Source organism: Balaenoptera musculus, chromosome 3 (genome assembly GCF_009873245.2).
Source record: "Balaenoptera musculus isolate JJ_BM4_2016_0621 chromosome 3, mBalMus1.pri.v3, whole genome shotgun sequence".
Taxonomy (NCBI): domain Eukaryota; kingdom Metazoa; phylum Chordata; class Mammalia; order Artiodactyla; family Balaenopteridae; genus Balaenoptera; species Balaenoptera musculus.
In genome coordinates this window covers 163,969,613-163,996,032 of record NC_045787.1, presented here as the reverse complement: position 1 = coordinate 163,996,032, position 26,420 = coordinate 163,969,613, and the positions used below count along the sequence as shown (strand labels likewise).

General features: G+C 54.2%; 1 protein-coding gene across 4 annotated transcripts in view; it reads left to right on the top strand.

Annotated features, from left to right (window-relative positions):
- PDE4A (phosphodiesterase 4A) overlaps window positions 1-26,420 on the top strand; it is a 45,437-nt gene that overhangs the window by 4,127 nt on the left and 14,890 nt on the right. The window contains exons 2-3 of one of the 4 annotated variants that reach the window (XM_036848170.1): window positions 1,761-1,868; window positions 2,639-2,838. In XM_036848170.1, coding sequence (XP_036704065.1) covers window positions 1,821-1,868; window positions 2,639-2,838 — 248 coding nt within the window. In that variant the 5' untranslated portion in view covers window positions 1,761-1,820. Of the gene's footprint in view, window positions 1-1,760; window positions 1,869-2,638; window positions 2,839-5,453; window positions 6,002-14,390; window positions 14,723-15,916; window positions 16,222-26,420 lie in introns of those variants that run through there. The other 3 variants (XM_036848169.1, XM_036848172.1, XM_036848173.1) reach the window with 3 other exon arrangements.

Below are 26,420 nucleotides of genomic sequence, written 5' to 3'. Positions count from 1 at the left end.
TGCTTTAATAGGGGCAGAACAAACAGCAGTGGGAGCCCAGAACATGGACTGGCTCAGTCCAGCTGAGAAGTGGAGGTGACCTTTAAGCTATCTTTATACATTCATCCATTTGTTCAACAATTGTCTGTCATAGACTTGCCTGGTGCTAAGCACTACGTGGGTGAGATGACGTTTACATTCACTTCTACTAGTTCATATTGAACTGAAGTGCTAGTTAGAGCTATAAGGCAAGAAAAAGAAATAAGAGCCAAGGTAGAGGGTAAAGTAGCTAGTAGCTAGTAGACCTTCTAGGAACATTATTAATATGCTCTTGAGTCCTCAAAACAGTAGCTAGACATTGAATAAATACTTATTAAGAGCCTATGATGTTCCAGATTCAGTTCTAGGCACTGGAGATATATTAATAAAATAGATAAAATATTTTGTCCTCCTGCAGCTGATATTCTAGCATGGGACAAGACAGACAATACATGTAATAAGTAAATTACATAGTATGTTATGAGGTGATAAATGCTGTGAAAAAATAGAGCAGGATAAGGGAGTTTAAGAATCCTGAGGGGCTAGCAACTTTAAACAGGGGTGGGGTGGAGAGAAACACCAGGAGAAATGCTGAAAAGGTGAGATGTGATTAAAGACCTGAAGGATGTGAGGGACCTGCGGATGTTTATGGGGAAAAAGTTCCAGGCAGGGGGAACAGAAAGTGCAAAAGCCCTGAGGCTAGAGTTTGCCTGGTGTGTCCAGAAACAGCCGAGAGGCCAGTGTAGATGGAGCAGAGTGAGCCTGGGGGAGGGTGGGAGGAGGATGAGGACAGCAGGACTGTGTAAGCCTCTTGTTGAGGACTTTGACGTCTCCTCTGAGGGAGGTGAAAGCCATGGAGGGCACTGAGCAGAAGAGGGACATGATCTGACTTGGGTTCTAACAGGCTCCCACAGGCTCAGATGGTAATAGCATTTATTAAGCACTTACTGCGTGCCAGACGCTGTCCTTCGAGAATTCAATATGGTCTGATCTCATTTCATTCTCATATAGAACCTGCAAGGATTATCATTCCATTTCACAGAGGTGAAACTGAGGCTTAGACAGTTTAAGTCACTGACCTACGGCCACACAGCAATAATTTGCAGCGCCTGGGTGTGACGGTGCAGCGAGCCGGCCTTCCCCTCCCGCAAGCTTTTAGATAGGGATTGCCGGCAGCAGAGCGCACTCATAATCGGGAGTTGCGTCTGTGTCCCTGTCTGTTTCTATTTCCACGCGTCCCTGTCTGTCTCTGCGCGCCTCTGCCTGCGCGTCCCCCATCTGTGCCCAAGCCGCCGTCTCGCTGCGCCCGGCCCCCGCACATCGGAGCTATTTCGGGTTTAGGCATAAAAGCCCAACAGCTCGGAGAAGACGCTTCCTCCTGCCCCCGACTCGGACCACGCGCCACACGCGGCCGGCTCTGGGAGCTCCCTGTCTTCTCTGAGGGATCCCCAAGCTGGAGAAGCCCCCGCAAGAGGACAGGTGGGGGCTGGGGCGACCCGGGCCGGGGGCTCTCGGCCCCCCAGTGGCCAATCCAGGCATTGACGCTGTTCAGAGCCCAGTCGCGCATCAGCTGTCGCTCTGGCAACAGACGGGTGACGTCACCGACAGGCAGTGCGTCAGCCACCTGCTGACGTCACGCCCCAGGAGAGGCAGTTGGCGAGGGGCGGGTGCGGATTCCATGCTCAACAGGCAGGGGGAGCCCCCGGGAGCTAACGGCGGATGCCTTCGGCCTGGTCCTGCAGGAGGCACTGGCCGGGGCCGACATGGCCCCTGAAGCCCCCAAGGCGCGCTAGTCTGGCGGGATGAAGAGGAGTCGCAGCGTCCTGTCGGTGGCCCGGACCGGTGACGAGGTGCGAGGGGCGGGGCCCTGGCTGGGGGCGGGGCTTGGGCTGCGACGGGGAGTAGGGAGCCCTCTACAGACCAAGACTGACTGCTCACTAAACCTGGCTTCACTTTCCCCCCAGGCAGCAAGGAGTCTTGTCCCCTTGTGCCTCAGTTTACTCCCTTGACTTCATTATTCTCCTGCTGCCCAAATTAAGGGCTCTCAGCCCAGGGACAGAAGGCAGGGTCTTCCAAGGGGCTTTCCAAATAGGGAGAGGATTGTAGGGTGGAGGGTGCCGGGGGTGAGGCCTTAAGGGTCTCAGATATGAGGAGAGGGGGCCACAGACGTTTAGGCCAGGAGGGGGCTTCCTGGACGTGGAGGGTGGTGATGTGTTAGAGGGGTTTCACAGTGAAAGGCAGAGTACAGGCATGAGGGTCCAGAGCCCTGGCCGTCCAGTGGTTAAGAATCCGCGCTTCCACTGTAGGGGGCACGGGTTCGATCCCTGGTCAGGGAACTAAGATCCGGCATGCCGCGTGGTGCGCCCACACACACAAAAAGAGAGGAAAAAAGGGAGTCCCACAAAAATTATGGCTGAGAACGGGCACCCTTCAGATGTAAGAGCTGAGAAGGGACCCTCTGTGGGAGAGATTAGTGAGTGGCTAAGACGTGAGAGGGGCACAGGAGCCTATATCCCCATCGGCCACTATCTCAGATGGTTAGGGAGGGACGTTACTGCAGGGAGGGGCTCAGAGCTGCCTGACCAGGCTGCACCCCTATCCCGCCCTTGTCACACCTCAGAGGCCGCGAGAGACCCCCGAGCCCGGCCGAGCCAACATGCTCTGGGCTGCCCTCCGACGCCCTCGCCGACGCCTCTCCACAGGCCCAGGCCTGGGCTGGGCTGAGCCTGAGCCCTTGGACACTGGGGTCCCTCTGCCATCACGGCCCACCACGCTGCCACTGCTGATCCCCCCGCGGATTTCCATCACCAAAGCTGACCGGTAGGCAGGAGGTGGAGCAGGCTGGGAGGTGGGGTGGAGGAACAGGGCCACCTGGGCTAAGTCCAGCCACCAACCCTTTCCCGTGCTCTAGGCTCCTGGCTCCCTGTGTTTTGCAAAAGCAGCTGAAACTTCTCCTGGAGCCTAGTGGGTCAGGTTGTGACATAACCCCGCCCCCACAAGAGGCACCTCTTGCAGCCTCTAGGAACCCCTTCTTCCATTTTGCAGCTGCCTGAGTCAGCAAGGGGCAGGATTTCGGAAAGGGTTTCAACCCTCCAGTCCCCAACGATGCTCCCATAATCAGAGAGCTGGGACAGGCTAGGGAGTGAGCCTCCCACCAATCCGCTGTGCACCTCTATTTCCCTTTCTGAGAGGATGCAGTTTCTTCAAGGCCTTAAAAGGAGATGGTGGGACCCTGGAGGAGGTCTGGACTGGCATTTTTCTTTCTCCTGAGCTCAGCTTCACACTGCACTTCCTTGCTCTTTCTCATCTGGGGTCCTCGGAGGGCACTTCAACCCCCATCTTGGCCCAAGGATGAATTTGAAAGCCAGACAGCTGCCACTGTTCTCTGCAGCCTCAATCTCCCCACCCACCCCTTTGTCTACTCAATCGGAGGGCCCCAGGGTTTCTGCTTGGGTCATGGTACAATGGTTCATTTCCAAATGGGGGAGGAGTTGACTGTCATTCCCCTCTCCAGTGGTCTAATGTACCCCCCCCCCAAAAAAAAAACAACAAAAAGAAAATTCCTCTAGCGTCTACCTGGTTCAGGCCACAGATCCAACTACCAGCTCTGGCCCACTGCCTTGGGCTTTCCTTTTTGTGCAGCCCCCGCTGTGACCTGACCCCACCCTCAACCCCACCCTGTGTTACCCCACCCAGAGCTTTGACAAGACAACAGCAACCCCCGCCCCCCGCCAAGAATTTGGTCCAGCCCAAGACCCTCAAGTGATCTGGGGAGGACTTCCAGCCCTTACCGATCCCCTAGAAGCCTTTTTGAGTATTCACTTGTGGGGAGGGTCCCTGAGAGAAGTTGGGGGACACAGTTCTGGCCTCTGGGACATCCAGCCGCTGCTAATGGGAGGGCGTTTCTGGCTCTGCGTTCGCCCACGCCTGGAGCCCCCTCTGGCGGGGAGAAAAGCGGCTGTGAGGGTTGGAGACGGGCTTTGTTTTTTTTGTTTGTTTGTTTGTTTTTTCCAATAAGAACAGTGCGGAGGGAGGGCGGTGGCAGACCGCAAGGCTTGCCCGGGGGGAGCCCTTGAGGGGGGCGCGCGGGGGCGGGGCCTGGTTGCGCGTACTTGCACCCAAGCTGGTTAATCCGAGCGCGCAACGGCCGGGGGCGGGCCACTGGTGTGTGTGCTCTCCCCGTGCCCGGCAGCCACCGACACCAGGGCTCGGCCCGGGCCGGGGCGGGGGAAAGGGAGGGCGCTCGGATCCCGCTAGCTCTCTGCTCGCTCGCGCTCAGCGCGGCGCTGGGGGAGGCGGGAGCGTGAGTCACGGCGACTCCCGATTTAGGTGCCGGAAGGGGGGCTCTGCCCGCGGGGGCAGCGGGGAGGAGGCGCGGCTGTTTACTCGCCTGAAAAGGGCACGGGGCTGCGTCCCGCGGCTGCCCGGGACCTGCCTCAGTTTACCTGCTGCAGAAGCGCTTTAGAAGGAGCAGCGATACACAGAGCGGTGGGCGGGCAGTCGGGGTATCAGAGCCGGGGTGTCCTCCTGGAGCCACACAGGAGCCAAAGGGACACACCCCAGTAACACCTCAGAGTGGCCCCAGGCCGACCACACACACACACCAACACACACTGACTCCCTCAGACACCACAGTCAAACAACAGAGGCTGAATCGAGTGCACAGCTCCGCGAGCGCGGACCCACCACAGTACACACCCAATCGCGGGGGAACACAAGCACAGACCCCAGGCCACCAGAACAGACCCTGTAAGAGGCACACACCCTCCAAACAGGCAGCACACGTGCACACACCTCCTCCAGCCACAGACACGCAGATACACGCACAGCGAAATCCAGGTAAACAGGCAGACCGCAGCAGCCAACCACGTGCGCACACACACTTCGAGGAGACACCGAAAACACAGACATCCCTCGGAAGAGGCCACGTGCGCGCACCTCCCGCCCCGGGCACACACCATCACCGTCCTCCGACCCACCAACAGGAGATTCCCCGAACACCGTCGCCGCCCGCTGCAGGGACCGCATCCGTGTTACCGGGACCACTTCTCACAAGCTCCCCCTGGCCAGGGGTAGCGAAGAGGACAAGCCAGCACTGGGCTCCGCCCCCACCATGATGGACGGACTGACTGACACACCGGCAACCAGTCGGGTGTCTCCTTCACGATCGGATTAACCGTTTAACTCCTTCGTGGCCGTGCGCGCCGCGGCTGAGGCAGGGCGCTCTGGAGAGAGCTGAGTTCCGGCGCCCCCTCCCCGCCGGGAGCGGGGCTCTGCGTGGGCGGGAAGGGCCCCCTCCTTGGGTGGCTGCCCCCCACTGGCCCGGACGGAGGAGGAGGGGGGCGGTGCTGACAGCCGCGGCGGGCGGGGGGCGGGGAGAGGCGGGACGGGGCGGGGGAGCCGGGGCTGCCTCCGAGCGGGACGCCGAGCGCGGAGAGCGCTGCCCCGCGTCAAGCAGAGCGCCAGGCGCTGACAGGAAGCCTCCGCGCCCGGCCCGGGGGCGATCGGCCCGTAGCGCCCCCGGGTCTCTCCCCGGGGCGCCATGGCCCCACTGAGGCCAGGCGCACTTGAGGGGCCCCGGGCGCGTCAGCTCGCGCGCAGCTGAACGGGGTGCAGCTTGGAGAGGGCCGGGGCCCCCTGGGGTGCAGGTGGGGGCTGCGGCCATGGAGCCCCCGGCCGTCCCCTCAGAGAGGAGCCTATCTCTGTCTCTGCCCGGGCCCCGGGATGGCCAGGCCACCCTGAAGCCGCCCCCCCAGCACCTGTGGCGGCAGCCGAGGACCCCCATCCGTATCCAGCAGCGCGGCTACTCGGACAGCGCGGAGCGCGCCGAGCCCGAGCGGCCGCCACACCGGCCCATAGAGCGCGCCGACGCCGTGGACACCGGCGACCGGCCCGGCCTGCGCACGTCCCGTATGTCCTGGCCCTCGTCATTTCACGGCTCCGGCACCGGCAGCGGCAGCGCGGGCGGAGGCAGCTGCAGGCGGTAAGACTCCGCGGCGGACGCGCGCGGAGCGGATAGGCGCGCAGAGAGGACGCAACTCGCCCCGCTGACCGCAGGGGGGCGCTGTGATGCGGGTGGGATCAGTGTGACTGACGGGGCTGGGGGGAGGAGTTCTACTGCGGGGGCGTCTGGGACCTGACCCCCGGTGGTGTACTGTACCCGGGACTTCCTACTGAAGATGATCTTGAGATCGATTTATGGGGGCGCCATGCTGCGTGTGCTATTAACGGGGTCTTGGTTGAGGGTTGCAGCTTTAGGGGTCTGTAGCCTTCGTCGGTGACAGTGCAGGACAGTGACTAGACTGGGTGCCATTTGACGGGGCTGGATTCACTGTGTTTGGGGATGGCCTAGGGGTCAGTCTGTAGGGAGTGCCTGCGAGAACCACAATGCTTCCTGCAGGCTGGGGGGTTCCCAGGGTCCTTCTAGAGTGGGGAGGACTGTATTGGGAGCGGGATTCATGGACTTGCCCTGCAGCTGGGGTCAGTAATCTAAAGGGGGCCTCTTGGGGGAGCCCTGTGTTGGGAGCCTGTGTGCTATGTCAGAGCCCCCGCTCAGGGCAGGAGTGTTAGGGTTCAGTAGCTGCCCAGAGGGAGAGAGAACAGTGTTCAGGGGGTGCACAGTCCCAGCACAGGGTGAGGGAGTCCCTGGCTCCCTAGGTAACAGTGTTAGTGATGAAGTGTGAGTTGGGTACCCTCTCACTGACCTGAGTTTGCTCCAGCTGTTGGGGATGGCCAGCTGTGGCCGCCTTGGCTGCATGCTCTGCCTGGGGTTCTGGGGTCCTATGACTGTGACAGCATAACTGTGTGTGTGTCCAGGATAGTATAGTTTGTGACATGTTGACTGTGTGCTCCCAGGACAGTGATTGTGCCAGTGTGACTTGTGTGCTTCAGGGACATGGTGATTGTGACAGTGACATCGAGTGCTCCTGGGACACAGTGATTTTGCTGGGTGACTGAGTGTGCCCCTGGGATGCTGTGATTGTGATGGGATGACTGTGTGTGCCACTGGAATACTATGATTGTGACAGCGTGGCCGTATGTGCTCCCAGGACATTGTGATTGTGTCCCTGACTGTAGGATGTGGTGATTGTCACAGAGTGACTGTGTCTGCTCCCAGGACAGTGATTGCGACAGAGTGACTGTGCGTGCTCCTAGGACAGTGATTGTGACAGCGTGTGTTTCTGGGATGCAGTGATGGTGGCACTGTGATGTGTATATTCCTGGGGACACTGTGATTGAGACACTGTGAAATGTTCTCGGCTGCTTGTGTGCCCCGTGTCTGAGAGTTGGTGCTCTCACTTTCAGGGCGTGCACCCAACTCCCTGGCATGCTGTCCTCTAACCAGCTAGTGTTCCGATGGGGTCTGACTTTGTGTCCTGGTGACATGTGTGACTGACGGCTTTGACTGAGCGCTTTGCCTGACTCCCATGGGTGCCCCTCTACTTGGAACACCACTGGGACAGTCAGATTCAGGCCTCTCCTGGAGTTCCTGAGGGAGGCCCCTCTAGGCTGGGACCCTACTATTTTAGCTCTCTCTGGAGATCTCCAGCAGGCACCACAGCCTCCAGGTCACCCACTCCCCTCCATTCGGGGCACTCCAGCACCCCTGCCCACCCCCAGGATGCAAGTGTCATGGATCCAGCACTCGCAGCCTGCTGTTTCCCACAGGGAACTGGAGAGAGGCTGAAGGAAAACAAAGCTGGAATCAACAGGAAATGCCAAGACCAGGGGCAGGGCGCCAAACTGGTGCAGGTCACTGTCCTGAGAGACCCAAGAGGGGGCGGGGTGCAATAGGAACTGGGCATTAGTCCCTTTTTAGGCCCCAGGGACTCCCCCTACTCTGGTCTCTGTGGTGCTGACTCTCTGGGGACAGTGGCTGAGTGACAATCATCATCATTATCTTAGTGAGATCCATCTCATAATGGCTCACTCTTGGGCTCCATGCCAGGGACTTTTCCACACATCTTCATCCCTAGTGACCTGTGAGGTAAACTGAGGCCCAGAGGGGCAAAGCCCTTTCTCCTTCTTTTTTTTTTTTTTTTGGCCGCGCCACATAGCATGCAGGATCTTAGTTCCCCTTAACCAGGGATTGAACCGTGCTCCCTGCAGTGGAAGTGCGGAGTCTTAACCACTGGACTGCCAGTGAAGTCCCCCCTTCTCCTTCTTACCCAAGCTCACACAACCAGGAAATGGCAGAGCTGAGATTCCAGCACAGGTCCCATCTGATGCCTGTGTGTCCTGGCACAAGTGTCTTGCCCTCTCTGAGCCCCAGTTTTCCCATCCGTAAAGTGAGGTTGTTGTTGTCACTGCCCTGTGGGGGTCATTTCGAGAGTTCTGCGAGCTTGGGGATGTGTGTAAAGGACTTCACACAGCGAGTGCTTGGTAGTCACTCAGGGACCCGAATTTGGGAGAGGAGGTGGGGCCTCCGTAGACCCTGCTCCTGTAGGGTGGGAAGGAAAAACAGGAACCTCAACCACATCCCAGCAGGGGCTCAGGTTTCTGTTTCACTGTGGGCCTGCGTAGCCTCCAGTGGCTGTGGCCGGAGGGAGGGCACTGGTGCCAGCATCCTCCCCCCACCCCCAGGCAGAAGGAGGAAGGAGAAACTGAAAGGCCTCTAATGGGAACTCACTTCTTAGGAATGAGCATTCTGCCAGCCCAGTTCTCCAGAAAGGGTGCACACACAGGGGGTTCCAGTGCTATCCACGTTAGAGTTCATGCAGCCACCAGAAAGGGGATCCAGAGAGCCCTCCAGACTTGAATCAAAGGAACCTCCAAAGAGAGGGCACTGTCCCCCCGTCTGAGATGGCATCTGAACCCCCCCTCCAGACCTGGGGATGTAAGAGCCTGCGCTCCCGGCTCCCTGTGGGGCTGAGTCACGGCACCGCCACAATCTGTCAAAAGGCAGATGGAGCGGGAGGAAGAGAAGGACTCTGGTGGTGAGGTGGGGAGACTTGCCTGAACTGGGGGGCGAGGCCAACGTACCGACCCCTTTTGAACCCCCACACTCTCCCCACCGAGGGAGGCTCTGCCTGGCCCCAGGAGGAGGTGGATACCGGACTGGGGTCTCTCTCTGGCCCGTGGTCTCCACTGGGGTCTTCGCCTCCCCCAGTCCCTGGCGCTCCCACATCCCTGCGTGTGTATCGGGAGTAGGTCTCTCCTCGCGCCCCTCCCTCCGCACGCCCTCTGCTGGGTGACAAGAAAGGCACAGGCTGAGTGTGCGCTCGGAGTCCGGACCTGCCTCCGGAACTCTCGTCCCCTAGCAAAGTCGCCGCCGCCAGTCACTGCCGCGGCGCCCCGTATTATTCATGTTTATTGAGCGCCCCGGACAGCGGGCGCCAGGCCGGCCGACCGCAGGCTGCGGATGAGGTCCTCGCCCACCCGGGGTTGGTACCAGGCCGCTACCTCCATCCTCCACCTTCAGCCGAGCGTGGTGGAGACGGCCGCCTGGCGGATGGAGAGGAACTTGGCGGAAAAGTTGAGGACGCGGAGTTCCCCTCTCGCCTCCGCGCGCGCTTGCCCAAGCCAATGCCCATGCCAGGGCCTCCCAACACCAACCTGCGTTTTAACTCCCGGCATCTTTGGCTTTCCATTCCTGCCGAGGAAACCGAGACACAAGTGATTTGCCTAAGGTCACACAGCGAGGAAGGAATTGGGGTTAAAAACCAGGTCTCCTCGACTGCAGACCAGTGGGTGAGATTCAGATTGTAGCCCTGTCCGCTGACTCGCTGTGTGACCTGGGGCCAGCATCATGCCTCTCTGGGCCTCAGTTTCCTGGTCAGTAAGCCGGGCTGAATAAGATCTGCCCACCCCCCCGGGCTGCGGTAAGGCTGAGATAGCCGACATTGGGGCTGGGCAGCAAGGAGCTTGTGTTTTGAGAACTGCACTTCCTCAAAATGCACTTCCTCAGCAGAGAGAAAGGGGGCGTCCCCCAAACCACAAACCCGGGTTCTGGCTGCCAGCGTGCCCCCTCTTTCAGCAGTAACAGATGGACTGCAAGCTCCTCTGAGTTGCAGGAAACTAGGGCTTTGGGCCTGGGAGAACTGCAGATCGGCAGGGTGAGGGCAGAGTTTTGGGGGGCATCTGAGCCCACTGTTTTCACTCCTGAGTAAGAGCCCAAATCCAGCCTTTGCCCTTGACTTGCTGTGTCACCTTGGGAAAGGAATTCACCTGTCTGAGCCTCAGTTTCCTCTTCTGCAACAGCGCCATTCATTCCAAAAACATTGACTGAGTGGGACTTCCCTGGCAGTCCAGTGGTTAAGACTCGGCGCTTCCACTGCAGGGGGCGTGGGTTCGATCCCTGGTCGGGGAGCTAAGATCCTGCATGCCCTACATCGCGGCCAAAAAAATCCAAAAATAAAACAAAAAACAAAAAACATTGATTGAGCGTCTTCAAGCTGTGGTGAAGACTGAAATGGACCCAGTTCCCGCCGTCCTGGAGTTCTCAGACTAGTGAGTGAGGAAGAAATAAGGAAAGGCATTCAATAATTATAGATGGTGACACATGGGACGTGAAGAAAAGAGGGACCTTGAGGTCAGGGAATGCCTCTCTGAGGAGGTGACATTTGAGCAGAGACCTAAATGAAGCGAGAGAAGATGCTATGTGGGTGTCTGAAGGATGAGGTTGACAAGCAGAGGTAATAGCAGGTGCAGAGGTTCTGAGGTGGGAACCTGCCTCATATGTTGGAGGAAAAGCAGGGAGGCAAGTGTGACTGGGGCAGAGTGAGCAAGGGGTGCTGGGAGGAAATGGGGCACAGAGGTGATAGCGCAGCTCATGTAGGGCCTTGTAGATCATGGTCAGGGTTGGCTTTAGACATCAGTTTGTATCTGACTTCAGGGGGCCAGAAGGAAACTGAACCGTGAAGGCCCTTTTGGCCAGAATTCCCGTCTCTGAAGTCAGACAACTCAACTTGTAATCGAGGGAATTCCCTGGTGGTCCAGTGGTTAGGACTCGGCGCTCTCACTGCCGGGGTTCAATCCCTGGTTGGGGAATTAAGATCCTGCAAGCCACGTGTCGTGGAAAATAATAATAATAATAATCAACTCATAGTCGAGCTGTGCTCCTTCCAGGCTGAGTGACCCTGGCCAAGTCACTTCCCTCTCTGGGCCTCAGCTTCCCCGTCTCTGAAATGGGTCTAATATGAACCCTATTCCCGAAGTCTGATGTGAGGAATCAGCAAAACAATGCAGGGAACCCTGAGAGCAGGTAAATACAAATGCCCTTCCTTTCTGTTTGTACCTGACTGAGGGGTACCGGTGGCCAGGGCATGGGTCTTAGTGGGTTTAGAGCAACAGTTCTCAACCAGGGGCAATTCTGCCCCCCAGGGAACATGTGGCAATTGCTGGAGACTTCTTTTTTTTTTAATTAATTTATGGCTGTGTTGTGTCTTTGTTTCTGTGCAAGGGCTTTCTCTAGTTGTGGCAAGCGGGGGCCACTCTTCATCGCGGTGCACGGGCCTCTCACTATCGCAGCCTCTCTTGTTGCGGAGCACAGGCTCCAGATGCGCAGGCTCAGTAATTGTGGCTCACGGGCCCAGTTGCTCTGCAGCATGTGGGATCTTCCCAGACCAGGGCTCGAACCCGTGTCCCCTACATTGGCAGGCGGATTCTTAACCACTGCGCTACCAGGGAAGCCCCGCTGGAGATATTTTAGTCGTCGTGACTGAGGGGGTGCTACTGGCATCTAGTGGAGAGGAGCCAGGGATTCTGCCACTGCTACTATCTCACAGGACTGCCCCCCAGGACAAAGGATCATCTGGTGCTAAATGTCAATGGTGCCAAGGTTGGGAAGCCCTGCATTCCCAACAAGGCGACATCACCTCCAACGGGGTGAAATTTGGTTCTTGGGATGGAGGTGTGAAAAAAAGCTTACTTTTATGTATAAAGCCCAGATAAACACCCAGTACATAAATAGATATACAACATGTCTATGGCATTAACATTTCATGGAGGAGGCAACTTGGGGGTGGGTGGGGAAGGGAGCATCTAAAAAAGCACTCGGGGGGATGATTCTGAAATAAAGGGAGACAACCACTGGTCTAGAGCCTGGCTCAGCCACTCATTGGCTCTGTAACCTTGAGCAGATTGTTTCTCTCCAAGACTCAGTTTTCCCATCTGTAAAATGGGACAATAGTGTCACTTGATGGGCATTTTGTGAGAATTAAATGAGATCATAGGTAGAGGCGGTAAATGCACAGGAAGCATTCTGAAGGTTAGCTGCTATGTCATCATTATCATCATCACCATCATCTGTATCCTCTGTCTAGTGCATGGCTTGCACATTATAAGCTCTCCATAAATGTTTTGTCCAATAATAATAATCGTAGGTAGATAGTTCTTTGGGGCATGAGTCCACCATCTTCTCGGTCTGCTGGCTTTCCGAATAAAGTCACGAGTCCTTGCCCCAACATCTTGGCACTCAATTTATTAGCCTGTCGTGTGGCAAGCAGTACGAGCTTGGACTTGGTAACAAATTTTGGTGCAGCCAGTCAGGAGCCTTGCTGCCCTGGTTGGGGAATTTTCAGGTAAGGCCCTAGCAGCTGCTAGGACCACTTGTCCTGAGAATTAGTCCTTCAAAATTCCTCAAAGCAGCACCAGCTGCCTCAGCACTTGGTGGTTGGAGCAAACTAAAAAAAAAAAATCGTAACTAACATTCAGTGAGCGCTTACTATGTACAGACACTTTTCTGAGCCTTTTACGTGTCCATCCATGAGGTATGTAGTGTTATTTTACCCATTTTACAGGTAGGAAAACTGAGGCTCAGTGAAATGAAGTGACTGGGTCAAGGTCAAATGGATAAGAAGCGCCGGAGGCCGGACTCAAGCCTAGGTCATCCAACTTTGGGCCCCTTGACATGGGAGCCAACAGGTAGAGAGGGAAAGATATTCACAGAGGCAATTTAGATTTAAAGTAGAGATTTGCCCCATTTTCTTATTTTAAACAATTTTCTCCCCCTTCCCTAACCCCAAAGAGCTGTAGACAGGAGGGATAGGCTCTGGAATTATAACTAGCTAGCTGACTTTATTCAAGAATCTTCATCTCTCTGAGTCTCAGTTTCCCCATCTGTGAGAGGGGATAATATGCCCCTCACAAAGTCACAGTGGCTGGGCATGCAGTCACCACCACTGGGCCCCACAGAAGTCAGTGCCGAGGGAAGGTTGGGTTCTTGGAGCCACCTCATGAGCTGTGGGGCCCCCAATTCTAAGAGGTGCCTCAGAGAGGTGCCTCGTGCTAAGGAGTGGGAGGACTGGGGGATTCTTAGGAGTGTCTAGGGGCTGTGAGCACACTCCAAGCTTCTAGGGGTGTCTAAGACTTATAAGGCATGTCTCAGAGCCTGTGGGGGGGGGGCATTCTGGGGATGCCCCAAGGATTGTGAGTACATCTTGGATTCTGGGGGTAGCCTAGGGTTGTAGGCCTGTCTTAGGAGCTGTGGAGGAATCTAGTTGTGCCCCTGGGATCTATGGGGGGCACCCCAGGATTTTGGTGGCATCCCCATGGTTATGGGAATATCCCCTGAGTCCTAAGACACCCCTGAGGTAATGTTGGGTTCTCTGCACTTCTGGGGGCATCTCAGGAATGCTGTGGAGCTACTGGGGGAGGGGATCTGAGGGATTGTGGAAGCATTCCTGAGGTCTGTAAGGGACCCCAGGATTTGGGGGGGCCCTCACGGAGATCTGTGGGAATGCTCTGTGGCTGTGGGGGATTCTTGGGGTGTTTGGAGGGTCTCTGCATGACTCAGAGATGGTGGGAGTGCCCCAGGAGATTTGGGGGACGTCTGAGGAAACATAGTGGTTGTCCTGGGATCTGAAGGGGTTTCTCGTGGACTCTCAGAGCACCTCTGGCATTTGTGGGTACATAATGGGATTGTTGGGGTGCCCCTGGAGTTTGTGGGCATGTTTCAGTAACAATGAGGGGACATCTGGGGAGCTGTGAGAGTGTCCGGTGTCTATGGGAGCCTCTCAGAGCACCTTTGGATTTTGTGGGGGAACCCAGGGATTTGGGGGGTACCTCTGGGTTGTGTGAGGACAGCTCAGGGATAGTAGGGGCACTCCTTGGGATTGTGGAGATCTCAGTCTGAGGGACTCTGGGGATGCCCCTGAGGTCTGTGGGACGTCTCAACATCGTGGAAGCTGTGTGTGTGTGAGAGCACCCCAGAGATCTGGGGGCATCCCAGGTGTTTGTAGAGATGCTTCCGGCGATTGTGAGGACGTCAGAGGGACTGCGGGGGGCCCCTGGCGTCTGTGGGGTGTCCCCGCCGCGGCCGCGTGGGGGCCCCTGGCCCGCCCCGCCCCAGGGGCGGCCCCAGCGCGTAGCCGGAAGGGCCGAGGCGGCCGGGAGGGGTGGGGCCCGTGGTCCCGCGGGTAGGGCGGCCGGCCTGCGTGGGCCGCGCGGGGCGGGCGGCGCTGTTTCCCAGCGCCCGCCGAGGCCGGGCCGCTCTGCGGCCCCCCCCGCCCCCCGCCAAAGCCATGGCGCGGCCGCGCGGCCTGGGCCGCATACCCGAACTGCAGCTGGAGGTCTTCCCGGCGGCGGCAGCGGCGGCCACCGAGGACGAGGCGTTCCTACCCGAGCCCCCGGCCCCGCGCGCGCCCCGCCGCCCACGATCGCCACCTTCCTCGCCTGTCTTCTTTGCCAGCCCGTCCCCAACTTTCCGCAGGCGCCTTCGGCTTCTCCGCGGCTTTCAGGATTTCGGTCGCCAGGCGTGGGCCGGGTAAGTGCGCGCTGGTGTCTGTGGGTTCGAGTCCCCCCTGGCCATCAGGCGCGCGCCAGGGTCTGGGGTTCGTAGCTGGCTCTGTCAGCCTCACTTTTTTTCTTCCGTCACAGGGCAGCGATAAAAATCAAGTCTGCTCGCCAGGGTTGCCGTGGAGACATCTGATAAGGCATGCAGTAGGCGCTCAATAAACGCTATGTTCCTCCCACTTTCTGTGCAGACCTGAAGCTGCGGTCAGGCTTTGGGGGAGTGAAGCCAACCTGCCATCCAGGGTGATCTGGGAACGTGTGTTCAGTTGTGTTATCCTTAGTCTACAGGCCTGTGAAATGGGGCCAGCGCTGCCCTCTGGGGGTTGCCTTGCCAGGAGGCGCTGGAATATTACCGCGTGCACCGAGCAAGGAGGGCAAATGGAAGTTCCCTTCCTGGCCAGACCCGGGGTGGGCCGCGGGGGCGGGCAGCCTGGGGGTGAGGAGCCTGGAGGCCACATCCGGTCTGGCTTTCCAGTGTCCGTTTATCTTGGAAACAGAGCTTGGCGGTCCGGAGGTAGGCACGGGCTGGCTTCGGGGGCTTCTCCGGAGCCCGGAGAGGTCCTCTGGTTGCCCTTCTCCTCGCTACTCTCCGCGTGCACTTGTTTAGAACCTGAGTCCGGCGACACAGGCTGAGAGAGGGCACTGCAGGGACAGTACGCGGGCCCGCGTCCGGATTTGGGGACGAGATCGGGGCGGGAAGACATAAGGAGGAGGGGTCGAGGCCCCCAGTTCTGGGAGGCCCGCGTGGGGTCGGGAAGGGTGTGTGTGTGGGGGGGGAAATCAGTGCCTGTCTCCGGTTTCTCTCTGTGTCTCTGTCTTCACCTCTGCCTCTCCTGTCTCTGTTACGCCGCCCCCACGCCCCCAACTCCACCTCCCCCGCATCCATCGTCCCTCCCCCGGGTTTTTGTCACCGGACCCCGCACTGCGCCCGCGGGCAAGTCGTTCCCCCCCAGGACGCACGGCGTTCGGAGACCTCCAGCGGGCCCAGCTCGACGTCAGGGAAGGGGTGGAAAAGGCGGGGCCAGGGGAGGGCTCGGAACCCGGGAAACCGGAGCCCGGGGCACCCTCCGAGGCCCGGGGGAAGGGAGGCAGGCGGGAAGTATGCGCAGAGTTCCGCAGGGCCCCCGCAGGAGGAGGCAGGCGCGGAGCCCGCCCAGGCGCTGCGGACGAGGGGACGCCCGAACGCCCGGGGCCGTCCCTGGGGGGAGTCACCGGGAGGGCGGGTGTGGAGGCGGCGCCGGCGGCGGCCGCAGACACCTAGGGCCTGGAGAGCAGTGCGCGCCACACCACCGTGCAGCCGTCCCCATGCGCGCCCCGACGGTGCTTGGCACTCATGCGCTCCAGTGCAGCACCCCGGGCCCGACCCCGGCCCCCTGCCCTGGCACTGCCCCCCGCGGGCCCTGAGTCCCTGGTCCACTTCTCCTTCAGCGACGAGGACACCTGTTGGTACCCTCCAGGCAGATCTGTCAGGTGGGTGGCCTCCGGCCAGTCCCCTCCTTTGCCACCGGAGGGCTCTGGCTGCTGTGTGTGTGTGTGTGTGTGTGTGTGTGTGTGTGTGTGTGTGTGTGTGTGTAGGGTGGGGGAGCAATCTGCCTTGCGGGGAGTCCCCAATGTCTGGTCTGGAGCCTCACCCCCTTCCCTGGCCCTAAGCTGTCTGGATGCCACTAAGGGCTTCCTGCAGGTGGTGCCCCCCCAGAATGGGTGCTGGGTCCTGCCCCCTTCCTGCTTACCCAAGATGGGATCCCTTCACCCTCTTTGTGCCCCAAATCTGGGCTTCTGGCATTCACTGTAGCAGCAAATATGGGTGTCCCGCATCACCCGGGCTCCACTCCCGGGCTACTGGCCTCAAGCCACGTCCCTCCGGCCCTGCTCTGCTCAGTGCCTCCAGCCTTACCCTCCCTTCTTCCTTGCTGGGGCTGCCAGGATGAAAACCAAGCTGGGGTGGGGGTGGGGAGGAGGTTCCTGCTGGAACTCCTGGGGGTATTTAGAATCAGCTGGACCACGCTGAGGCAGAGAAGTGGTCTTTAGGTTCTCAGAATTCTCAGGGTGCTCCAGCCTTGTACCTGCTCCCCTGCACCAGTCCCTTCAGACACCCAGACACGCACATGCTCTCCCACATGGATACACACACTCCACATATGCAGCCACATAGGACACAAACACAGACACACCCACACCCAGGGTAATCGAGGTCACCTGGTGTGTACTGTGCTAGGCATGGGTCTTCTGGCTGATGGGGCCAAAAAGAGAACCCCACAGGTGACCCATGGCCATGGTGACAAACACCACAGAAACCCTGGTCTCACACAGCCTCGCATACACTGCGCTGACCCCAGGAACACACTGTCACTGCAACACACACCCAGGCCCGATTCCCACCTGCACATGGCCACACACAGGAGCTTTCATACCTCATACCCACTGAGGAGTCAGGGCCGCCCATGTGCAGCACAAAGGTACCCTCTCCCAAGGTCATACAGACCACAGATACAGACATAGATACACAGATTCACACAGGCACCACCAACACCCAGACCCCGCTCACACACACACACACACGTACAAATCCACACAGACAACTCTATGCACACAGGGGCTCCTGAGCGTGCACACACACCCCGACTCACACATACACAGACCCTCCTTGCACACCCAGCCCCAAAAACTGCCGTGTCACCTGGCACCACGCGCCCTCCTGGCAGACACACACCAGCGCCCGCCCCCAACCTCCGTGTGACCTTCACAAAGCAAATGCCAGGCCTTTCCATGAAGCCTGCCTGGCACCTCCTACAAGGCAGTCAGGTGGAGTGGGGCAGGGAGCCCAGGGAGATGCCAGGCCTGCCTGGGGGAGACAGACACCCAGTGATTTACTGGGCAGCCTTGTAGCCTGGCTGCCCTGGTTCAAATCCTTGCTTTACCACTAGCCAAGTTACTCATCCTGTTTGTGCCTCAGTTTCTTTCTCTGGAAAATGGGGCATCAGTACACATCCAGGCATAGCAGAGTGCCTAGCGTGTGACATTCAGTAGCAGTTGGCTACTTTCATTGTTATGATCTTTACCAACTGGGATGTGTCCCCTTTCCTGGCCACCCCCCTCCCCTGCTTGTTTCTTTCCCATCGGCCCCTGCAGCAGAACTCTCTGAAGCCTGGATCTGCCCCTGGGCTGCACAGTCCTGCAGAGGCCCAATATGATGCTCTGGGAGCCCAGGTGGGCAGGCCTCGGGGCCCCAGGGGGGTGGAGGCAGGTAGCAACTTCAACTGAGAATGCCATCAAGTGGTCAGCCTGTCCAAAGGGGAGTCTTGGGCAAGTCGTTTCCTTTGTGATGAAGTGTCTGGGTGTGTGGCTGTGATGTCAGTGCCTGTCGACTGCCCTTGACTCTGGTTTGTGGCTTCAGGTCCCATTGGGACGTTGCTGGAACAGCCTCTAGCCTGACTTTGGCCACCCTGAGCAGTGGCAGGTCAGGGAGGGGTGAGTCCCCACAGCTCTGGAGTTTGGTTCTGAGGGGTAGCTGAGACCCCCCCCCATACACACACACACACACACACACAAACACACACACTCAGGCTGCAGTTCAACAGGCCCGATTCTCTCTCCTCTGCCCTTCCACAGCCCAGGGGACATTCGCTCCTGGAAGCACAAACAGCAGGGCCCCAGGGAGCCTCTTCTTCCCATCCTGGCCTCTGGGCTCCTGCTTACGTGAGCTGAGTCCCCTGGGGCTGCAGGATCTGCCCACAAGGCTAGTCGGGCGCCCTCTGGACTTGGGTCTCACCTTCCCCCAATGAACTGTGGCTTCAGTTCCTGGGGCGGGGTTGAGGTCCTCAGTATGGAGCTATGTTCCTCTCCCTTCCACAGGGCCTCTCAGCAGAGCCATAACGTCCACGCTGGGCCTTGGGAGACAGGACATGGTCCGCAGGCAGCAAGGCCACCAACCCCTCGCTGCCTCTCTGCACCTCAGCCTCCTCATTGACCCAGGACGTTAACAGAACCCAACTCACAGAGTTAGTGGGAGACCTCATTGGGTTCACGTGTACAAAGCACTTCGATAGTGCCAGGCACACGGCAGATACTGAATAAGTATCTTGTTATTATTACTATAAACTTAAAGGATCTAACCTGGCACCCAGTACACAGCAGGTGCTCAATAAATGGGCATTATCACCAAAGGCCCAAGCTCATGATCTAAGAGTATTTTCATTCCTGAGTGTTTTTTTTTTTTTTTTTTTGGCTGCGTTTGGTCCTTGTTGCTGCGTGCGGGCTTTCTCTCTAGTTGCGGCGAGCGGGGGCTACTCTTCATTGCAGTGCAGGGGCTTCTCACTGCGGTGGCTTCTCTTGTTGTGGCGCATGGGCTCTAGAGCGCAGGCTCAGTAGTTGTGGCGCACGGGCTTAGTTGCTCCGCGGCATGTGGGATCTTCCCGGACCAGGGCTCGAACCCGTGTCCCCTGCATTGGCAGGCGGATTCTTAACCACTGTGCCACCAGGGAAGTCCCTGAGTGTTTTTTTTTTTTAAATTTACTTTAAAAAATTAACATAAAGTAAAATTCACCTTGTTTTTGGCTGCGCTGCACAGCTTGTGGGATCTTAGTTCTGTGACCAGGGATCGAACCAGGGCCCTGGCAGTGTAAGCACAGAGTCCTAACCACTGGACTGCCAGGGAATTCCCAAAATTCAGCCTTTTTAGTATATATTGCATAAGGGTTTTTTTTAATTGTGGTAAAATATGCATAATAAAATTTACCATTTTAACTTGAGTGTGCAATTCAGTGTCATTAAGTACAACCACATTGTTGTGCAACCATCACCACCATCCATCTCCAGGATTTTTTCATCTTCCTAAGCTGAAACTCTGTCCCCATTAAACACTAACTCCCCATTCCCACTCCCTCAGCCCCTGGCACCCACCATTATACTTTCTGTTTCTATGAATTTGACTCCTCTAGGGACCTCATGTAAGTGGAATTGTATAATATTTGTCCTTTTGTGTCTGGCGTATTTCATTTAGCGTAATGTTTTCAAGGTTCATTCATGTTGAAACATGCGTCAGAATTTCCTTTCTTTTTAAGGCTGAGTAATATTTTGTTGTATATATATACCACATTTTCTTTATTCACCCATTAATGGGCATTTGAGTTGTTTCTACCTTTTGGCTGTTGTAAATAATGCCGCTATGAACATTGGTGTACAAGTATCTGTTTGAGTCCTGCCATTCAATTCTTTGGGGTGTATATACTTAGGAGTAGCTTTGCTGGATCACATAGTAATTCTGTATTCAAGTTTTTGAGGAGCTGCCAAACTCTTTTCTGCACTGGTTTCACCATTTTGTATTCCCACCAGCAGTGCACAAGTATTCCAATTCCTCCACATGCTCCCCAATTTTCTTTTTCTTTTTTTAAATAATAGCTATCCTAATGGGTATGCAGTGGTATCTCATTGGGATTTCTTTTTATATAAATTTATTTATATTTGGCTGCGTTGGGTCTTCATTGCAGTGCGCGGGCCTCTCATTGCGGTGGCTTCTCTTATTGTGCAGCATGGGTTCTAGGCGCGTAGGCTTCAGTAGTTGTGGCATGTGGGCTCAGTAGTTGCAGCACACAGGCTTAGTTGCTCCGTGGCATGTGGGATCTTCCCGGATCAGGGATCGAACCCATGTCTGCTGCACTGGCAGGCGGATTCTTAACCACTGCGCCACCAGGGAAGTCCCTCTCATTGGGGTTTTGATTTGCATTTCCCTAATGACCAATGGTGTTGAGCATCTTCTCATGTGTTTATTGTCCATCTGTATATCTTCTGTGAAGAAATGTTTATTTAAGTGCTTTTCCCACTTTTTTTTTTTTTTTTTGGCCACGCACGTGGCTTGTGGGATCTTAGTTCCCCAATAAGGGATCAAATCCGGGCCCTCAGCAGTGAGAGTACGGAGTTCTAACCACTGGACCACCAGGGAATTCCCTCCCACTTTTTAATTGGGTTGTTTGTTTTGTTGTTGTTGTTGTTGTTGTGTTTTAAGAGTTCTTTATATAGTCTAGAACATTAATCCCTTGTCAAATACGTGATTTGCAAAAACATTCTCCCAGGACTTCCCTGGTGGTCCAGTGGTTAAGACTCCACGCTTCCACTGAAGGGTGCACAGGTTCAATCCCTGGTCGGGGAACTAAGATCCTGCATGCCCCGTGGTGCAGGCAAAAACAAGCAAACAAACAAAAACACTATTTAAAAAAATGTTCTCCCATTCTGTGGATTGCCTTTTCACTCCCCGAATAGTGTCTTTTTTTTTTTTTTTTTTTTGGCTGCATTGGGTCTTCGTTGCTGCACGCCAGCTTTCTCTAGTTGCAGTGAGCAGGGGCTACTCTTCATTGCGGTGCACGGGCTTCTCACTGCAGTGGCTTCTCATTGCGAAGCACGGGCTCTAGGTGCGCAGGCTTCGGTAGTTGTGGCACGCGGGCTCAGTAGTTGTGGCTCACGGGCTCTAGAGCACAGGCTCAGTAGTTGTGGTGCATGGGCTTAGTTGCTCCGAGGCATGTGGGATCTTCCCAGACCAGGGCTCGAACCCGCGTCCCCTGCATTGGCAGGCGGATCCTTAACCACTGCGCCGCTAGGGAAGCCCCTGAATAGTGTCTTTTGATGCACAAAGGTTTTTAACTTTGATGAATTCCAATTCATTCTTTTGTTGCCTGTACTTTTGATGTCATATCCAAGAAATCACTGCCAAATCCAATGTCATGAAGCTTCTAAGAGTTTTATAGTTTTAGCCCTTATGTTTAGGTCTTTGATCTAGTTGGGGTTAATTTTTGTATATGGTGTAAGCTAAGGTTCCAACTTCATTCTTTTGTAAGTGGATAACCAGTTTTCCCAGCACCATTTGTTAAAAAGACTGTCCTTTCTCCATTGAATGGTCTTGGCTCCCTTGTTGAAAATCATTTGACCGCACGTATGTGAGGGTTTATTTCTGGGCTCTCTGTTCTATTCCATTGGTCTATACATCTGTCTTATACAGTACCACACTGTTTTGATTACTGTGCTTTGTAATAAGTTTTGAAATCAGGAAGTGTGAGTCCCCCAACTTTGTTCTTCTTTTCCAAGGTTGTTTTGGCTCTTCAGGTTCCTTGAGTTTTTTTTTTTTTTCCTACAAAGAACATTGTTGGGATTTTTTTATTATTATTTTTCATTTATTTATTTATTTTTTGGCTGCATTGGGTCTTCGTTGCTGCACGTGGGCTTTCTTTAGTTGCAGCAAGTGGGGGCTACTCTTCATTGTGGTGTGAGGGCTTCTCATTGCGGTGGCTTCTCTTGTTGTGGAGCACGGGCTCTAGGTGCATGGGCTTCAGTAGTTGTGGTGCTCGGGCTCAGTAGTTGTGGTGCATGGCCTTAGTTGCTCCACGGCATGTGGGATCTTCCCGGACCAGAGATCGAACCTGTGTCCCCTGCATTGGCAGGTGGATTCTTAACCACTGCATCACCTGGGAAGTCCTGAACATTGTTGGGATTTTGATAGAGATGGCACTGAATCTGTAGATTGCTTTGGGTAGTATGGACATCTTGACATTATTAAGTCTTCCAATCCATGAATATGGTATGTCTTTCCATTTATTTGTGTTTTTACTTTCTTTCAGCAACATTTTGTAGTTTTCAGTATACAAAGCTTTTGCCTCCTTGGTTAAGTTTATTCCTAAGTATCTTAATCATTCTGATGCTATGGTAGGTGAAATTGTTTTCATAATATCCTTTTTGGTTTGTTCATTGTTAAGGGCATAGAAAAGCAACTGACTTTTGTGTGTTGATTTTATATCCTGCAACGTTGCTAAATTCATTTATTAGTTGTATGAGTTTTGACACATGTAATCCCCACCACTGGCTTCTTTCTCTTAGCAAAATTCATTTGAGAGTCATCCAAATTATTTTGTGTTTGAGTAGTTAAAAAGGAAACTGTTTCTTTCTACTTTTGCAGAAAACTTCTGACACGAAATATGTTTGGTTGTTTTCCCCACACCAACCCATTCTCCAATACTCTATGGACACTAACTGGGTGAACTACAGTTTAATTCAATTCTGACACTAACTGGAGTTCGTGCAGATCCCACAGGTTAAGGGCTCAGTCCCACAAGACCTCCCCCACTTCAGATGTCAGTCTCAAATCCAGGTTGTCGCCTGTGCTTTTGGGCGACCAGCTATAAATCAGAGGTACCTACAACCCCCTCCTCTGGTTCAATAATTTGCTAGAACAGTTCACAGAACTCAGGAAACCAGTTTACTTACTAGATTGCTGGGTTGTTTTTTTTTAAATTTATTTTTTGTATTCCCCTCCTGGTTTATTTTAAAAGATACAACTCAGGAACAGCCAGATGGAAGCGATACATAGAAAAAGGAATTGGGGGAGGGACTTGGTGCTTCCCCAGGTACGCCACCTTCCCAGCACCTTGATATGTTCAGCAACCCAGCAGCTCTCCAAACCATGTCATTCAGGGATTTTGATGGTGGCTTCATTATGTAGCCACGATTGACTAAACCATTGACCATTCCACTGGTGATTAACTCAACCTCCAGTCCTGGTCCCTGAACTGGTCCAGCCCCTCTAATCACATGGTTGGCTCTCCTGGCAACCAGCCCCCATCCGGAGGCTGTCCAGGAGTCCCTAGCAGTCAGTCATCTCGTTAGCATACAAAAAGATACCTATTACTGTGGAGATTTCCAGGGTTTTAGGAACTGTGTGCCAGGAAACCAAGGCTGAGACCAAATATATATATTTATTCTTTCACAGTACTTATGGTCCCCGACTTATGATAGTTCGACTTATGATTTTTCAACTTCATAATGATGTGAAAGCAATACGCATTCAGTAGAAACCGTACCTCAAATTTTGATATTTTCCTGGGTTAGTAACATGTGGTCTGATTCTCTCTTGTGATCCTGGGCAGTGGCAGCAAGCTGCAGCTCCCAACCAGCCACGCAATCATGAGGGTAAACAATTGATATACTTAACAACCGTTCTAGACCCATACAACCACTCTGTTTTTCAGTTTCAGTACAGTACTCCATAAATTACATGAGATATTCGGCACTTTATTATAAAATACGCTTTGTGTTAGATGATTTTGCCCAACCGTAGGCTAATGTAAGTGTTCTGAGCATGTTTCAGGTAGGCTAGGCTACACTGCGATGTAGGTAGTTTAGGTGTATTAAATGCGTTTTCAGCTATCGATATTTTCAATTTATGGTGGGTTTATCAGGACATAACCCTGTCATAAGTCAAGGAAGATCTGTAGTTCATGTTTGTGTTTTTGAAATTGCTGAATAGTATTCCATGGCATGGATCTGCTACAGTTTATCCATTCACCAATTGACGCACACTTGATTTGGTTGTTTCTAGTTCTTGGTGACTATGAACAGAACTGCTATAAACATCAGTCAGCAGGTTTTTGAGTAGACGTATGTTTTTATTTATCTTGGGTAAATATATAGGAGCGAATTTGTTGGCTTGTACAATAAGCGTGTGTTTAATTTCATAAGAAACTGACCAACTGTCTTCCAGAGTGGCCGTACCACTTTGCATTCCCATCAGCAATGAATGGGAGTTCCAGTTGCTCTGAATCCTTATCACCACTTGATTTTGTTGTCAGTTTTTGTTTGTTTAGCATCCTAGTAGATGTGAAGTGATAGTCCATGGTTTTAATTTGCATTTGCCTAAGGAGGAATGATGTTTCCTCTGCTGATTTGCCATCTGTTTATCTTCTTTGGTGAACTGACCATACTTTTGCTCATTTTTTCACTGAGTTATTTGTCTTCTTATTATTGAGTTTTCAGAGTTCATTATGTACGCTGGCTACAAGTCCTTTGTCAGATATTTTCTTCCAGTTTATAGCTTGTCTTTTTATTCTCTTGACAGTGTCTTCTGCAGAGCAGTTTTCAATGTTTTTAAAACGTTTTTTGAAGTTTGTTTCTAAAAGAAGTTTGAATTTTTGACTATTTAAAATTTCTGGTTTCTTTCCTAAAATTGGAACATCTGGTTGGTCAGTGTCCCCAGCTCCACTCTGCTTTTTATGTTGGCCACCTGACCCCTGGAAACATTTGCTCTAATGGGAGGAATGTGCTCTGATGGGGGTCAAGTCAGCAGAGGGCAGCAGTTAACATTTTGGTCTGAGGAATCACAAGACTTTGGTTTGAATTCTGACCCCACCATGACCTTGCTGGGTGACATAGAGCCAATCATTCTCCTCTCTGAACCTTAGTTTCTTCATCTGTAAAATGGAAGCAATAAAGTCCTTCCCCATTCCCTCACCCCAGGACTGGCCCGGAAAAAAGGCTCAATATATGGAAGTTGATATCACTGTCCTGGCCTAGGAGATTTCAGATTTATTTCTTGGCAGAGGGAACATTCAAATAAAATCTTAGGCTGACATTCAGTAGTAGGACCAGAAAGTGTGTGTGTGTGTGGGGGGGTTCTATTTCTTCCCCCTACCCCCTTGTACCCACCAGAGCATTGCCTGAAGTCGGCTGACCAGTCTACTAACCCCCTCACTTTAAGGGTAACAGACCAGAGAAGGCAGTGACCTTCTTGAAGTCACACAGCATGTCACAAGCACACAGCTCCCCACTCTCATCCTCAAATCTTCATACTGATTGCCTTGCTGAGTTCACTCCCCAAGTGGCATATATGGGACTGATAGACTTACAGTTGCCAATGTTTTTTGAGCTCTTTGTTAGGCACCATTCTGAGCGTTTTGCCTGCATTAACGCTGGTCACCTGGATGACCTGAGGCAGATGGTGGTTGTCCCCATTTTGTAGATGAGGAAACTGACATTCCATCTTTCCCTCAAGTTACACAGCTGGGAAGTGGCACAGCCAGCTTTTCCCTGACTCATCCTGAGGGTCCGTCTTGCCAGTGCCACCAGGCTGTGTCCTGTCCTTATGTAGCTGTGTCTATGTCATCTGTCTGTATTTCTGCTCAAGCCACACCAGTTTCCTTGCTGGTCCTCCAACAAAAACCAAATCCTGCCACCGGGCCTTTGCACTTGCTGTTTCCTCACCCTGGAGTACTTTCTCCTACCTCCTGACCTGTGGCCTACTCCTTCTCATCTTTCAGGCCCTGCTCCTGAAAGATATCCTGGAGATATCTCTTCCTCAGAGAGGCCTGCCTCAACCATATCAGCAAAAATCATCTCTCCAGTCACCCACCTAGTTTTAATTCTCTGCATGGCAGTCCGTATATTCATTCATTCACTCATACATTGATTCATACGATAGACAGCTGTTGGACATCCACTGCGTGCCAGGCCACGTTCTTGGCCCAAAGTATACAGTAGTGAACAAAGCAGACAAAAGTCCTTGCCCTGCAGAACTTAGTTCTAGAAGGGAAGGCAAACAGTGAAGAGTAAAATATAGAATGTGTCAGGTAAGTAGTATTTATTTTAAGGAAGGGAAATGTGAAATATAAGGGCAGGGGTTGACATTTTAGATGGGTTGGTCAGGAGAGGCCTTCCTGAGGAGGCGACATTTGAGAAGGGGCCTGAAGGAAGTGAAGGAGGAGCCAATGGAGATCTGGGCAAGGGATCTTGCAAAGGCCCTGAGGCAGGAATGTATCTGGAATGTTAAGGAACAGTAAGGAGGCCATTATGGCTAGAGCAGAGTACGTGAGGGGTAGACTGGGAGGTCGTGGGGCAGGGTCTGTGGGCACAGCAAG